The following is a 17,319-nucleotide window of genomic DNA, read 5'->3' as shown; positions in this document are numbered from 1 at the left end:
CATTATATAAATAAAAAGTATTTCAATTAATAAAATAGAAGTATTTATTTATTATTGTAGCTATCATTTAAAGAGAATGGGGAACACATCTCCCTTTTGACCTGATACCCAATGATAAAAACTGCCTAATATACTGAATGAAATGTTTATTGGGCCCCTAACTACTTTTATGGGTAAAAAATTACCGGAAGGTGATAACCACCTTTGAAAAATATCCAAATGAAATTCAAATCTACCGCCAAACTGATATTAAGTGAAAAAACCTGCTTGAAGATGGAGACAGCTCCGTTGGACGATGGGTCAGCTGACAACAATAAAGAAATAAGTTTCATTGTCGTGGGAAGTGTTACATCTGAAAGCTAGAGAAAAGGTAATAAGTAATATTCATTAAATTAATTTAAAAGTAGTAGACATACTGCTGGTAAATGTAATTATGTTTCAGGGTTATTAATTATTCGTTCATTAGGCGAGGTCACTGAAATAAAATTTTCAATTTCCTTTTCAGCCCGAACAAAAGAGTTGAGTATGGTAACCAGAATTTTATTGGTATTGTACAAATGACTGGAAAAGGAGAGAGAAAATTACGCATTTCGTTTAGAATAATTTCCTAAAACCCATTCAATCGTTCTTGATTATTTACTACAGACAGAGCAACGTGGTCTAATGTTTCAGCACTGCTAGCAGCAATAGGTTCGGAGGGCACAGGTATGATGTTTTTTATAGCTTCTTTTGTCACCTTTAACAGGTATACCAAATTATTACGTATATCTTAATTAATGTCAATCTATTTTTCAGAGAATGTAGGAAAAGAGCAACGTTAACAATACATAAAACACTTTTGGATTTTTCCTTTACCGTTGGCCTAGGCGGATTTGGAAGTGGGTTTTCAGCCCTTGCGTCTATTTAAAAAATGTAACTGAGCTATATCTGCTAGTAAGTAATACATCTAAACTGAGCGTTTCTAAATAAACCCATTTTATTGACAATATCTTGCATTGTCAATCTTTGTTGCCGTTGTTTTGTCATCAATATGGAAATCCTAATTAATTTTCAATTAAATAATGATATCCTCTACTTAATATAAATATTTTACCACGTCTCTTTGCAGCCAAATTAAGGGGACCATTACCGACCTCGCTTGGTGGAGTACTCATAGGAGTAATGTGAAAACGCCCCGTACTTGGCGTACCAATAAAAAAACCACTCATTCTCGCTGGTGGTATGTGAAACTGCTAGCGCGTAGAAGTTACGGGGCTTTATTTATATTGTTTCAAATTGTAATGTATATTTAACAATTAAAATTTTATATTTAAAGTAAATAAAGTAGAGTTTAATGTACTTGTTTCTTCATTGCTGTACTACCAATGCGATTTTCAACACCTGCTATACCACGAATCATAGTTTCGCCAATTAGTTTCACCACTCTATTCTCAAGTGGTGTCAGCTAATCTCCAGTTGATTTTCTGATCATTATGATATCTTGGGCCAGTGTCTTTACGATGTTTTTTAAGAAAGACCATTTTGTTCTAATTTGTAAGAGAGTTCTTTTTGTCCCCTTACCAACGGCTGACACTTCTTTTGCCATCTCTTTCCACGCTTTTACTATGTTTTTGTAGGCTTTCACTACTGCCATAACTTCGTTGACCAATCCCATTCTAGCTTCAAGCCCAGCAACAATTACTTCCTTTTGCCTTTCATTCAACCTGAGTTAAACTTCGCCCTTAGCTCTGCTTCTTTGCTAACCCCATTTTTAAATAAATAAATGCAAATATTATATAAAAACAAATGTAAATAACCACCAAAAATTGTAAATTTATAAATAAAATTTAATAAATATAATAAAATAACTGATAAATAGCCGAGATTACGTAGTTGAAACTCGAAAGTGGAAAATTGCCACTGTTTACAAGAAAGAAATCACAGACAACGCTAAGGCTTAACTGAGCGATTGAAGTGACCCGCTTACCGCCGATATTTTCCGGCGTTTTTATTGGCTCCGGACGGGGGCGGAGCTTATTAAAAAAAAGGCGAAATAACGAGAGCGGGAGTTTACGAAGTCTTATTAAAATGACTCTGGAACGCGTTTTTATAACTCTAGTCTAGGTCTCGGTAAATCGGTTTCGTTAAATCGCGAGTCTTGTTTTTAAACGAGACTTTTGAAAACGTCTCTGGAACGGGCCCTAAGTAGTGGCCATTTTAAACGTAGTTGTAATTCTCATGTATATGAGACTTTTACCAAAAAAGAAAAATATCTCAAGAAGAATTTATCTAAATATGTTGAATTGCAGGAAAATTATAAAAAAAGAAATCCTAGTCGTATTAAACAAAAAAATATAAGTTACAAAAAAAAGACACCACTAAAATTTAAAATAATGCAAACTATGTTAGTTGAAAAATTGTTAAGGAAGACTGGAAGAGGTTTGGTTCATCACAATTTGTTTCAAGACGTAAAGATGGGTTTATGGAATTTAAAATAAATGCCTTTTGATATCTAGAAAAGCTTTTCATTTTAAAATGATATTTTTAAAAGGTTAATATCTTTGGCCAAACAATTTGTTTGTATGTGTAAGAAATTCATTGAAAATTTTCCTGCTAATTTAAGTGCAGAGAATTTGGTAGATAGTTTGGGTGGTGGAAAATATCATAATTCTTGGAATGAGTCCTATTTTTGGGAAACCTCTTACCATTTATACCCGGAAATTTCTGATGGCACTCCATTTGTAGTTGACAGCGGGGGTCGAGTTATGAATCTTCTTCCACATATTGAAAATCCAAACAAGTATGTGAATAAAAATGATGAACATTGAGAAAAAGCATGGAAAAAGGAAGCTATTGGCAATGTGGCGCTGTGTGCAATATTAGACCTAGATCTATTGAAAAGCTTATTGACATGTTCAAGATTATTGTTCAATCTAAAGAAAGCCAGTGGTATGAATTATTTAGATCTATAGATGAATGTTTTTGTTCTTATCAAAATAGAAAAGGCCATCCACTTTATTTCATTGAATCCTTGAAATGCCGTAGTTATATGAGAACATTTAGAGAATTAGCGCCGCATTATAGTTGGTTACGTACCTTAGTGAAAATAGTCTATAGAATTAATTTTCAGTGTGACTTGCATGAGAAACTTCGCATTGCCATTAGGATTGGAAATTTGGATTTCCTTAATATGGTTATGGATGAAACTAAAATATCTGATAGAGTAATCAATAAATCTCAGAGTGATGTAGTTGAGCCCGTAAGACCCTTGTTATATGAAATGGAATTGTTATCTAAGTATGGTGGTCAGTTAACTCGATGTTTTGAATATATGTATGAGTTTCATGATACACCATGTGACAGTGAAAAGTTGTTTAAAAAAAGCAAGTTAAAATCAGTGGGCCACATGTTAAGGAAGCAAATTACTGGCAATGCTGCTTTGATGCTTTTAATAGCTGCCTGGCAATTTGGTGAGACTCCTATTTTGTATGCTGATCGAAGTGTACAGGATGATATTGGTGATGGTGATATTACAGAAAGTAAATGTAACATTTTAGTACCTTCCATGTTTGAAGATAAACTTTTATGTGATTTGTGTGTGCGGTATATTATCTTGGGAAAAGTTCCACCTCAGTGTTTCCTAAATGGCTTACAAGTAGACCTTGTGCCTGATGAAATTAGCCAGTTAAATTTTATTGAGAAAATGCTAATTCAGAAAGTTAAAGTATTCCAAAGTATTATTCGTTTGCAAACGCTTTTGGGGAAAAAAGCTGTTAATCATTCTGGGTTAACAAGGGCAGTTAAAAGTAGTGCGGTTTATTTGCCTCTTCCTTTGTCACAAAATGTAGAAATGATTCCCAAAAATTTACCTGCTGACCAGGAATTATTGATCCTAGTTAACGGGCTTCCCACTAAAAGAAAAACCGTTTGGCAGTCATTAGTGGATTTAAATTTAGTGAGAAGTGCGGTCTTGAAATTAAAAGATATTAATCCACTTTACAGAGATGTAATTATCAGTAAGTTTTTTACGTGTGTTCTGATATGGATACATTTAAGATTGCTTCTAATAATAAGTCATTGCTTAGAAGATTGTCTGAATCGGAGCACAAAGAGTTATTTCAACACTATTCCATTTATCCTGTAAATGGAAAAAATCCAAGGGGAATTTTGGATGTTTTCCAAGTGAAGAAAATTGAAGAAAGTGGATTAAGTATTTGGGAAATAAAAACTTGATTTATGGTGTTTTCCTGATTTGTACCCCACTGGTGATTTTGGCAAATACTCGGAAAGACCTTTTACTCAGTTGTCCGAAGCAAATTTTCGTCTTCAGAGGATATTAAACAAAGATATTAGGTTTTCTAAAAATGAACAATACCTTTTTCACCTTCTTTATGATAGTGAAATCAAAGGGTTGTCAAATAGCATAAATGTTATGTTACGTATGACTGCGAGTAAGTCTCTTTCTGTTAATCTTTTAGTTAATCAAATGGAAGGTAAAGACAAAGAACTAGAAGCTAGTTTGTTTGCTTACCTGCAAAGTATGCGTAGTACCCAAGAATTTTGGTATAAACGTTTGGGCGAAGTTAAAAGTATGTGTTTTCAGTATGGGCCTCCTACGTGGTTTGCTACGTTGAACCCAGCAGAGTACGACTGGTTGGAACTTCATGATCATTTGCGATCTTTTTACCCTTTGAAAGAAAATTTTTCAAAAATTCCAGTTGTTGAATTATGCAATAACGATCCTGTTGCTGTTACAAGACATTACCATAACCGATTTCAAGCTGTTTGGAAGAAACTTATAATGGATAAAGAAAACCCTGTTTTAGGGCAAGTGGTGCACTAGTAGAGGTACAATGAGAGTCCTGGAACACGGGGTGGACATGGAGCGAGGCGGAATTTAGGTGGGATTGAGGTGGAGTGAGGTGGGATTGGGGTGTATGTTAAAAACCGTAGAAAAGCAAAATATGTTATTTTGCCGTAGTTTTTTCGATAGATAAGATAAGATATTGATAAGGTTCGGCTTGTATCTTTATCTCGCGAGTGGGCGTTAAATTTCCATAGAGCTGGGTGATAGTTCGAGACCAGAGAGATAAGTTTATAAGATAAGAACTTGATATCGCGGGTGTGTATTTACTACGAGATAATTCTGATATATAAGACGCGAGCGCGTCGGGAGAGACAATCATCTGTCAATTTGTTGATATTTGACGCGACCGATTCCCTAAAACAATATGTTGGGTGTTTTCTCCCATGGTGGAGGTGGAATTGAGGTGGAGTGAGGAGGGATTGGGGTGTATGTTAAAACCCGTAGAAAAGCAACATATGTTATTTTGTGGTAGTTTTTTCGATAGATAAGATATTGATAAGGTTCCGCTTGTTTCTCTTTATCTCGCGATTTAAATATAGTATGGAGTAAGTTGGGAATGTATTGAAATGATGTAAGTTGTAAAGAGTGATATGTTCTTGTTAACCTAGGTGGGAGATGAGGACCAGGTAAATCCACATACACGTAATGCAATGCAGTTCAAAATGCGTGTACTTAGAATGGAAAGTCTTTTAAGACCAATTTATAATAGATTTCACTACGTTTTGACATTTGTCAATCAAAGAAATTCCAATTGGAAAAGTTTTCAACGATCTCAACTGTTTTACTAATTTATAAGAAATATATCCATTCTCCCCACCATCAGTTGAGATAAGCTCCTGCTGTTACCGTGGAAGTCTACACGAGTGTTACCAATCAAATTATATGGTTTTTTGTAATTGAAAACAAAATGTCTTTTAGAATATTGGAAGTAGTTCTTCGAAAGTTATAGGAAATCGAGATATTTTGAAAACAAAATAATTTAAATGACATTCCTAGATATTATTTCAACGCGTTGAAGTGGTAACAATTAACGACTTGATATTTGCGATCAAGAGAGTTTTTCTAATATCGTTTCCAGGGATTATTCCCAGGAGTTGAAGTAATTTAAAGAAAATTATTTTAAACTTCTTAAATATATATTCATTGGAATATTTCCCCACTCGAGTGCGTACAGTTTTTGAGGTTTAAAAAAAAGCGTCGGATTTTTGGGGGATGTAGTAATTTTGAGGATTTTGGACTCGAGATTTCCGAGATTACCGTATTTAAAATATAGTCAAGTTGTTTTTATCTTATTTTATACCTATATTTACATATTGGAATTGTTAGATTCACTTTAACAAAACTCTTGTGACGTAGTAGAGAGAAGGGTCTTTCAGACGACCTAAATTTTAGCATTTCTGAACTTTTTATATTAATTATGTTTTATTACTTATAACCATATGGATTTCTATACATTTGAAGAAGCGAGTAAAATAGTGGAAGAGTATAATGTGACGTGGTTAGATGTGCAAGACATAAGAAATCATTTGGAAGAAATGGAAAAGCATATTGAAGAGCGGAAATTTAAGTTAGATGAAGCTAGTCAAAGAGAAATTGTACTGAGAAATAAAGTGAAAGATATAAAAACAGATATAATTGGATTGAAAATATTGCAAGATAGTTGGAAGAGAGCAGAAAACTAGAAAGCGTGTTTACAAAAGGTTCTTTTAAGTATTTTTAAATATTTGAATATCGGAATTGTATTTTGTTGCATTAAAAGTAGAGCATAGAATTTACATAAATTATTATTTTTAATATAAAATTGCACAATTTAAAAAAGGATTAACATTTTTCAAATTATTTAGGATATATTTAATCATAGACTCAAAACTTTGCTCAACGAAAAACTAAATAACGATAACTAATGTACAATTAATTTATTAAATAACGAGAAATGTCTTAAGGTAATATAAAAATAAAACAAGCGATTAATTAAACATTAAAAATAAATTATTATTATCAATTTGATGATTGTTTAAGGATATCGATTATGATCGATGTTTGTTCTACAGTGTTACTATCCGAAATGTAGTTAAATGAAATAATTATGTAAACAAACATAAATTTTAGATCGCCTTTCATCCAAAATATCTAATAGCGCTAGTACATTCTAGATAAATATACAAGTTCTTGGGAATAAGAGACGGTTTTTTATTCAAAGATAAGCAAATTTTATAGCTTATTGTCATTGGTTCTATAACAAAACCACATTGTAACGTAATAATGGCTACCTCTATCTGTAAACTTATCAAGATAAGAAATGGCATATAATGAGATTATATAACTAGATAACGATCATTGATAATAAATTTCTAATCGTAAAACGCTAAACCTGTAAATCTTACATAAAATATAAAAAATAGAATTTTTTTTTGTTAAACACTAGTAACTTTTTTGTTACACACTAGTCTCAATTCCATGTGAAACTCTTTCAGTTTCTTTAAGTTCCTTTGGAGTTACAAAATCGGGTTTTAGAAATACAGTTTTCCTATTTAATTAAATATAAGTATTAGAATTATAATTGCTATATTAAATTATGCATTTGTATTTTAAACAATACCTGTATTTGAAATTATATAACATAAAACTAATGTTTAAAAATAAAAATGTATCAAGGTTTTCAAATCAGTTAAAAATAATTAAATTAGATGCATTTTGTTTATATTTTTAACTTAACTACAGTAATGTTTTAAAAGCAAACCTCAATTCTACATAAAATAAAGATTTTTAAAATAGACTATTATAACTAGCGATAAATCTATTTTAATAGATGCTTTGCTGACATCTATAGCCATCAATGGAAACTATTATACAAAATACTAAAAGTTTCAAGTGTTATTAATATTGTATTTGCTATATTATATTTATGGTATGTACTTAAGCCAAAAATGGTATTTAAAATAGCTTAATATAGAAATAAACACATCACTTAACGCATATAAAGCATAAATATTTATATAGCTTATTAACTAACTATTAATAAGGTTATTTTTTTACTTCATAAAATTAATTATACAGAGAGTGATTAGTTAAAGAAGATTCAAATGCGTTTAAAGTATATAAATACTTAATGTAAAATAAATGTTACGTTTATATGCATGTTTTGGTTATTATATTGTCAATACACACACAAATACAAAAACCAATATAACGCTAGCTAAAAATTATGAAAAAACTATTAAACCACTAATAATTTCAGTTATTAAATTAAATTAGTACATTACATTATTATGTATTAAATTTTTTAATTAGTTAAGAATTCATATGGTTATAAGTAATAAAACATAATTAATATAAAAAGTTCAGAAATGCTAAAATTTAGGTCGTCTGAAAGACCCTCCTCTCTACTACGTCACAAGAGTTTTGTTAAAGTGAATCTAACAATTCCAATATGTAAATATAGGTATAAAATAAGTAAAAACAACTTGACTATATTTTAAATACGGTAATCTCGGAAATCTCGAGTCCAAAATCCTCAAAATTACTACACCCCCCAAAAATCCGACGCTTTTTTTAAACCTCAAAAACTGTACGCACTCGAGTGGGGAAATATTCCAATGAATATATTTTTAAGAAGTTTAAAATAATTTTCTTTAAATTACTTCAACTCCTTAGAATAATCTCCAGAAACGACATTAGAAAAGCTCTCTTGATCGCAAATATCAAGTCGTTAATTGGTACCACTTCAACGCGTTGAAATAATATCTAGAAATGTCATTTAAATTATTTTGTTTTCAAAATATCTCGATTTCCTATAACTTTCGAAGAACTACTTCCAACATTCTAAAAGACATTTTGTTTTCAATTACAAAAACCGTATAATTTGATTGGTAACACTCGTGTAGACTTCCACGGTAACAGCAGGAGCTTATCTCAACTGATGGTGGGGAGAATGGATACATTTCTCATAAATTAGTAGGCTTTTATACAAAAAAACGTGAAACAGTTGAGATCGTTGAAAACTTTTCCAATTGGGGTTTCTTTGATTGACAAATGTCAAAACGTAGTGAAATCTATTATAAATTGGTCTTAAAAGACTTTCCATTCTAAGTACACGCATTTTGAACTGCATTGCATTACGTGTATGTGGATTTACCCGGTCCTCATCTCCCACCTAGGTTAACAAGAACATATCACTCTTTACAACTTACATCATTTCATAACATTCCCAACTTACTCCATACTATATTTAAATCGCGAGATAAAGAGAAACAAGTCGAACCTTATCAATATCTTATCTATCGAAAAAACTACCACAAAATAACATATGTTGCTTTTCTACGGGTTTTAACATACACCCCAATCCCGCCTCACTCCACCTCAATTCCACCTCCACCATGGGAGAAAACACCTAACATATTGTTTTAGGGAATCGGTCGCGTCAAATATCAACAAATTGACAGATGATTGTCTCTCCCGACGCGCTCGCGTCTTATATATTAGAATTATCTCGTAGTAAATACACACCCGCGATATCAAGTTCTTATCTTATAAACTTATCTCTCTGGTCTCGAACTATCACCCAGCTCTATGGAATTTTAACGAACACTCGCGAGATAAAGAGAAACAAGCCGAACCTTATCAATATCTTATCTTATCTATCCCACCTCACTCCACCTCAATTCCACCTCAATTCCACCTCACTTACTACCTAACTCCATTTCCGCCCCGTGTTCCAGGACTCTCATTGTACCTCTACTTGCACTATTTCTGGAGGGTAGAATATCAGAGTCGTGGTGCACCTCATATCCATTTGTTTTATGGATTAAAGACGCACCAAAAATTGGGATGGCAAAAGATAAGGAAGTATTGGATTTTATTCAAAAGTATGTCACATGTGCTTTACCAGATAAGAATAAAAATCCAACATTATATGATTTAGTATCAAAATACCAGTGGCACAAATGCAATGCAACTTGCTTGAGGAAGAAAAAAAAAGCAGATAAATTCATGACATGTTGTCGTTTCAAGTTTCCCAGAGTTGTTACTGATACGGATATTCTTAACGCAGTTGATACTACTATTAAGCAACAAGCTGCAGGAAAATCCAGGAGCAAGCTTTATTTGCTACCTAGATCGAAAGCCGAAACGCTCATCAATTATTACAACCCTTTGTTGCTTTTGGCTTTTAAAGGAAATATGGACATTCAGTTTGTATCTGACTCGAAAATGGCTATTGCACGCTATATTACCTCTTATATTACGAAAAAAGTAAAATCAGATAAGGGGAGTTTTTGGAATGATTTAGGAAATAAAGATTTACGCAGCCGTTTGTGGTCAGTAGGCTTAAAAGCTAGTTCATATCGTGAAATTGGTAGCTACGAGGCTGCTGATCGCTTAACGCAGCAGCAACTGTATGGGAAATCGGATTCCATTGTTTTTGTTAATACTTCCCCTAAAGAATATAGAAAGCGATTACTTAAGCAGTACAAAGATTTGAAATCTCGGAAAGAGACTGATCCTGATAGCACAGATATATTCATGAAACAGTTAGTCGATGATATATATCCAAATCGCCCTGATACTCGAGAAGACACTTGTTTGTATGATTGGGCGAGATTCTACTATCGGGTTTCAACAAAGCCTATTACAAAAGGACCTTCAGAATTACTGGAACTAAAAAATGGAGCTGGTTTTGTAAAGATGAGGGTTAAACCGTTCCTGGTTCAGCACCCAAATCATGATCCAAATAAATCTGAATTGGAATCTGAAAATTTTTATCACCGGTTGTTGATGTTATTTTTACCTTGGAGAGAAGAAAGTTCTATACTAGGGAATCATAAAACTTTTAAAGAATCTTTTGAGAGTAATTTACCAAGGTTAAAGGATATGATGAAGTATCACGAAAAGTTAAATGCTTTTTTAGAGGCAGAAAAGGAACTGCAAGAAGCTTTAACCAAAGATACATTAGCTGATAATCAGAATAATTTCGTGGTAGCTAGCACTTATAATCCAATTGAGGGAAGAGAGTTGGGAGAAGTCGAAAGTGCAGTGAACATAGCTCTTAAGGAAAACTTAGTTTTAACTCCTGACAGCTTATCTTGTGCACTTGTATACTTGGAAACAGATCAGAGGAGCATCTTTGATAAAATCGCTAGTCATTTTTGCAGTTCAAACTCTTCTGATGAAGCACAGCATATGTTTATTACTGGATATGGAGGAACTGGGAAAAGTTTCCTAATTAAAACCCTTAGAATATTTTTATGCTCGCACTTTCAAGATAAACTTTGCGTGGCTTTGGCAGCTCCTACTGGATTGGCTGCCCATAACATAGGAGGAAATACTCTGCATCGCTTGTTAATGCTTTCTGTTCAACGTGGCAAAACTGCGAAATATTACAAATTAGGCCCAGACACTTTGTAGATAATGCAGAACACACTGGGCCATTTGTAGCTACTAATAATTGATGAGTTTTCTATGGTATCTTCGGCTTTGCTAAGGTTAAGTGAGATGACTGGTAAAGAAGAACCGTTTGGTGGAGTTTCAGTTTTGGCATTAGGAGATTTATTGCAATTACAACCAGTTAAAGGGGATCCTGTATTTTCTATGCTCACTCATATAGAAGCTCGTAAACTTATTGGCTCAGTTGGTGGATTTAATTTATTTCGTCAGTTTTTCACATTTGATGAGTTAACTATTAATAAAAGACATAAGAAAGACTTTTCCTATGGAGAAATGTTGAGTAGACTTAGGGCAGGAAAGGTCACTGCTGAAGATGTTGATCTTTTGAAGACACGCCTAATTCCCAGTGCAGATAATGTTGAGGAGGTTGCCAACTATTACGATAACTTGTGAAAAGAAGGTAAAAAACCTGTTTGTTTGTTATCAACCAATAAACAGTGCAATGACATTAACAGTGTTATGCTTCAAAAATTTGGAAATATTAAGTGAGGATAAGGCCCATGGGCAGCAGGAAATGCAAAAAAAAACAGTTAAAGAGCAGCTTGGAAAACTCGAAAGCAATATATCAGTAACAGCAGGATTAGAATCTAGACTATTGCTTGGCATAAATGCTCGTAGTATGCTGAGAATAAATCTTGATATAGATAAAGGACTTGTTAATTGAGCCATGGGTGGAAGGGCTTAAAAAGAACGTAAATGGAATTGTTTCACAGTTATTGGTTTTATTTGATAATCATAACACTGAAGAAAAAATTGGAAGAGTTACAATCAAGTTGGAATTTGTGACCAACATTTATGTTTCAAGAAGTCAATTTCCAGTGGTTTTGGCTTATGGGGTTACTATACATAAGTGTCAAGGTATGAGTGTGGAATGTGCTTTGATAAATATAGGACCAAGCGTCTTTCAAAGTGGGATGGTATACGTTGCTCTTTCGAGAGTGACATCTTTGGATGGCCTTTATTTGCTTGATTTTGATGCGTCGAAAATATATGCAGATCGCAAAGCTATATAAGAGTATAATCAACTAAGAAAAGAATTTAGGCCTGATTTGCCTCAAATTGCCTTTTTTTTCCAAAAAAAACAACCAAAACCACTTCTGCAGTGTCACTAATGCGATTTGAGCAAACAGGGGATGAAATCGATATGGGTGTAAAAGCTAGTTCCAGAAGTGAAGCTGGTCCCTCCAAGGCTAGAGTACCAAAGAAATCTGTAAGTGGTAATATTCCTAAAGATAATTCATTTTTGGTAATAAAAGGGTTTTTTAATAATGATAACTCATGCTATGCTATTTCCATTTTGCAAGCTCTTTTCCAAATTCCAGAATTTGTCAGAAGCATTCGAGAAAAAGTTAATTCTCCAGGACCAGCAACTGTTGCATTGCAACAACTGCTGCTTCAGAGGGAAGATCCTAATATGGCACTTTTGAAAACCTCTACTGTCAGAGGTACGCTTGACGTACGGTTTCATGGAAATGATCAACAGGATCCAGTGGAATTTTTGATGAATTTGTTTCAAAAATTTGAAGGTGAAAATGTTCTTATTGATAATTTATTGTCATTTCGTATTCAGTATCAAACAAGATGTCCAAATTGTCCTAATGAGAGAGTTTATAATCAGCAACCTCAAGATGGCAATGTTTTCATTGTTAATGTACTGGCTAATAAAAAAAAATAAGTTTTAATGAATTGTTGGAATACTGGCAGCCATTTAAAAACCCTTGCGTTCAGTGCCAAAATGAAATGAAGGAACGTCGAACGATTTTGTATTCTTCGAGTAAATATCTAATTTTGAATTTGGCCAGGTTTACTTACCGGGGGGCTGAAAGAATTAAAATTCACACTCCAATTAAAGAGTTTAGTACTGATAGAGTAAAAATAAATGATTTCTTGTTCAAAACAAAAGCTGCAATATTTCATATTGGAAAAGATTGTGCAGCGGGGCATTACATAGCTGCTCTAAAGAATCCTGGATCTGGAACAGGGTGGACACTTTGCAATGACAGTGAAATAAGTCAAAGAAAAAGGTTTTATAACAATTTGACTGATGTCTATTGTTTATTTTTAGAGAAAGTATAATTTAATAAATGTCCGCATGTATTGCAAATTACATTCTGTCGAGGAACTTCCGTAAGACCTAAAAACTTGGATCAAAAAGTTGGATTTCCTTGACATCAGAAGTTGCTGATGGTAAAGCAGAATTCACATAAAATTAAGTGAAATTCATTGGTGGTATTAGTTAATTTCCAAAAATAGTGTGCACAATTGTGCAAGTAATAAATAGCCCCCATTATTTTGTAGTCTTATAGATAGAGCTATTTTTTAAGTTATGAACTGGAATATGAGCGATGCATGAGACAAACCTCGCAATCATTTATTTTTTTAGAATATGAAATTGGTCATATTGGAAAAATTTATCAAAAATTGGTAAATTAATGACCTAAATTAAGTACTAGAGTATTAGGCTTATGTTTCACGTATATTAATTTTTTATGTTATAGGAGCCCCCTTACCCGTATATTGCAGTTTCTTATAATGCAGTTAGGTTTTTAATAATGTATTAGTTTTATAAATTAAAATTTTTTCTTAAATTATGTTGAAAGTTTACACCTATTCGGTAGGACTGCTAGATGCTGATCAAACGTTTGGCTTGCTTTGACTAGACAAAGATTTTTCACTTCACAAATACTGCCAAATATTAGTCTACTCTATGCTACTGTAACAATCAAGAAAGAGAAAGGTTTCATACTGCAACATTACTGGATTTACAATGAAAAGCAGCTGTCATTGGACTAGTGCCATATATTTGTTTAACCCAGGCGACTGTGGGGACCGGAGAATATAAGAGCCCTTGTAAAAACATTCTTTTGGTCGGAATAGTGGCGTACTTCATTGATATCAAGTGGCTGGAGACCAGTTTATTTCAAGTCAGTCAGTTCACGATAATTCACTTTTCAAATAGTGTCAAATATTCGTCTACTATATACTATTGTCAAAATCAAGACAGAAAAATGTTTGTTACTGCGATATTAATGGGTTTACATTGAAAAGCAGCTGTCATTGGACTAGTGCCATATATTTGTCTAACCCATGCGACTGTGAGGACCGGAGAATATAAGAACTGTGATATTAATGGGTTTACATTGAAAAGCAGCTGTCATTGGACTAGTGCCATATATTTGTATAACCCATGCGACTGTGGGGACCGGAGAATATAAGAACTGTGATATTAATGGGTTTACATTGAAAAGCAGCTGTCATTGGACTAGTGCCATATATTTGTCTAACCCATGCGACTGTGGGGACCGGAGAATATAAGAGCCCTTGTAAAAACATTCTTTTGGTCGGAATAGTGTCGTACTTCATTGATATCAAGTGGCTGGAGACCAATTTATTTCAAGTCAGTCAGTTCACGATAATTCACTTCTCAAATAGTGTCAAATATTCGTCTACTATATACTATTGTCAAAATCAAGACAAAAACGTTTCATACTGCGACATAAATGGAATGGATGTACATGCAATGAAAAGCAGATGTCATTGGACTAGCGCCATATATATGTGTAATTCATTCGATTGTGGGATGATATCAATTGGCTGCAGAGAGCGATTTATTTTAACTTAGTCAGTCGTTAATAATTAACTGTGCAAATACTGCCAAATATTCGTTTACTATACACCAGTTGGATATGCAAAAGAAAAAAGATTTATAGAATTAAGTGATTGCAGAAATTAGAATTTGTATGAGTTTACAAAATTGGTACACTATTTCATGGGAGAAGCAAACTAAAGAGATTTATCAATTACACCACAACATGAATAGCGTTGTATTTTTTTTTCAAAGGCCGGTAATATATTTTAATTGTTGAAATCGTGCATTAGTATTTTAGTGTTAGTTTAAAATGTTTAAACCCTTTCTTTAGTTTGTAATGGGTAAAATTAGTTCTTTACCAGTTATATTAATAATTCCAAGGTGCCACTCGTTCCGTTTCTAAAAATTGTTCTATTGAAAAAATCCAATTCAAGACAATACTTTTAAGTAAAGTAATGATAATAATATTTAGCTAAGCTACTGCTTTATGTACCTCCGTTGGCTTAAGTCAACTAGCGAATTATAAAGCCAAGTGCCTGGCCTTAGTGTATAAATGCAGGATTTTTTTAAATTCTGCCTGAAAGTCAGTGGGTTTGTTGAATAACGAGGTGGCACCATAATATTTATTAAACATGGTACAATGTTATAATTAAGCTTAAAATCATTTTAATTTATGGATAGAATAGAATAAAATAAAATGGAGAAATAAGTTATTATATGCAAGTTGCTAAATAACTTTAGAATTTCACCCGTAATAATTTGATATGAAAAGTGCCATTGTACTAATTTGAAAACTTATTTTATTTTTGGAATGGAAAAATGTATCAAAAAATATATATATTTCAATATGGAATCAGGAACTGTTTTGATTTATAAGTATAAACATGAAAAAGTTATCTCTGAAAGAGATCCATTTAAATATTTTAAATTTCATAGTTCGAGGATTTTTACTTAATAACTTTGGTCATCTGTTATGTTATAATTTTATAAACCATGACATTTTCATCTTTATGTATGTATTTGAAATTCAATTTATTAGTTTATATAACAGTACATGAGTTATTTGATGTTACTTGGACACAAAATAACTTATAACAAAATATAACCTTTTATGAGTAGATATTGTTTATCTTAAACTTAAAACCCTGTTCTTTATTGTTTACATTAAAATCTAGTACAATGAAACTTTTTCATTTTATTTCTCAGTTTAGAAGAAGGGACAGATATTATTGGAAAAACTCAGTTATGCTGAGGAAAAAGGAGATATGTAGGTAACTGTTAGGGTCTTGGAAATTATTGTTTTGAATTTACCGCTTAACGCCAGAGTGCGCTAATAATTATGATGTAATAATCACCGCCAGGGAGATTCAAGAGGACTCTCGGGCACGACGCGTGAGGCAAAATATGCCTCCTACAAACTGTATCTTTTTCTGTAAATAAACTAATGTTTAGTTCGATACAAGTTTCTCAATCAACATGAAAAAGTAAATGTAGAACAACCCTAACAAATTGGCGACGGAGATGGGATTAATATGGACTTTTAATCAAGAAAATCAGTAAATCCCTTTGTTTCTGTTAACGGCGACCATTTGGGCCTCGGCTTCCATAAAACGTTCACAAAGAGCAACACATAGAAAGGAAAGGACATTTTCCATGTAAAGGTAAAAACAAGTATTCACGTGACTCCAGCGAGTAAACAAGACGTAACGTTACACAGCGAGTGAAAGAGAAGTAACATTTAACATTAAAACATTCATTTGAAGAACAAGATAGCGTCACGAGAGTTAACAAGAAGTAACGTCAGATAGAGTGAAATAGCCACCTGAACAAAAGAAAAATAAGAAGTAATACAACAAATAGAAGTAGACAAAACACAACAAGAAAAAAACAGTTATCAGTTAGCAACATTCAGGGTAAACAATAGCACGGTAAACAATGTCTATCCTTCCGCAATTTCCACCATTTGAAGAGGGAGGAGAAAACTGGACGAGTTATACAGAGCGCCTTGATCAGTATTTTTTAGCCAACGACATTGTAGAAGTTCCGGACACAACACAAAATGCAACGACCATCAATAATACAGTGAAAATAAAGAAAAGAGCAAACCTACTAATGTTTATAGGACCGACCACCTATGGACTTTTACGCAACTTAGTATCTCCGGACAAACCACAAGATAAATCATATGAAGATTTACTAAAAATTTTGTCTATTCATTATCAACCAATTCCCAACGAAATAGTGGAGCGTCACAAATTTGACAGCCGAAATCGAGAAAAGGGTGAACCCGTTGCAGTGTATATTTCTCAACTGAGAAAGTTGGCAGAATTTTGTAATTATGCGGATCTTGACACTACTTTACGAGATCGCTAAGTACACGGCATCAAAAACGAAACCATATTGAAGAAATTTCTATTGGAAAAAAATCTTACACTTCAGCAGG

At 33.1% G+C, this 17,319-nt stretch overlaps 1 protein-coding gene and 1 long non-coding RNA gene across 3 annotated transcripts; both read left to right on the top strand.

Moving 5' to 3' along the window:
• Nucleotides 1-215: 215 nt before the first annotated feature.
• LOC149923353 (uncharacterized) lies at nt 216-1,241 on the top strand. Of its 2 annotated transcripts, XR_016477076.1 has the most exons (4): nt 216-370; nt 506-705; nt 796-933; nt 1,109-1,241. It is a non-coding gene; the product is annotated as an uncharacterized LOC149923353 (long non-coding RNA). The 2 variants fall into 2 exon arrangements; XR_016477075.1 differs by lacking the exon at nt 1,109-1,241 and having other exon boundaries at nt 796-990.
• An 8,432-nt stretch (nt 1,242-9,673) lies between these two features.
• On the top strand, nt 9,674-11,248 carry LOC149923352 (uncharacterized). Its single transcript, XM_090161592.1, has one exon. It carries the CDS (start codon nt 9,674-9,676, stop codon nt 11,246-11,248), a length of 1,575 nt encoding a protein of 524 aa, XP_090017718.1.
• Nucleotides 11,249-17,319: the final 6,071 nt, after the last annotated feature.

The sequence above is a fragment of the Leiobunum rupestre genome, chromosome 10, assembly GCF_980474605.1.
Source record: "Leiobunum rupestre chromosome 10, qqLeiRupe1.1.hap1, whole genome shotgun sequence".
NCBI lineage: Eukaryota > Metazoa > Arthropoda > Arachnida > Opiliones > Sclerosomatidae > Leiobunum > Leiobunum rupestre.
The sequence above is the reverse complement of the archived record's forward strand: the minus strand, read 5'-3'. Positions and strand labels throughout refer to the sequence as shown.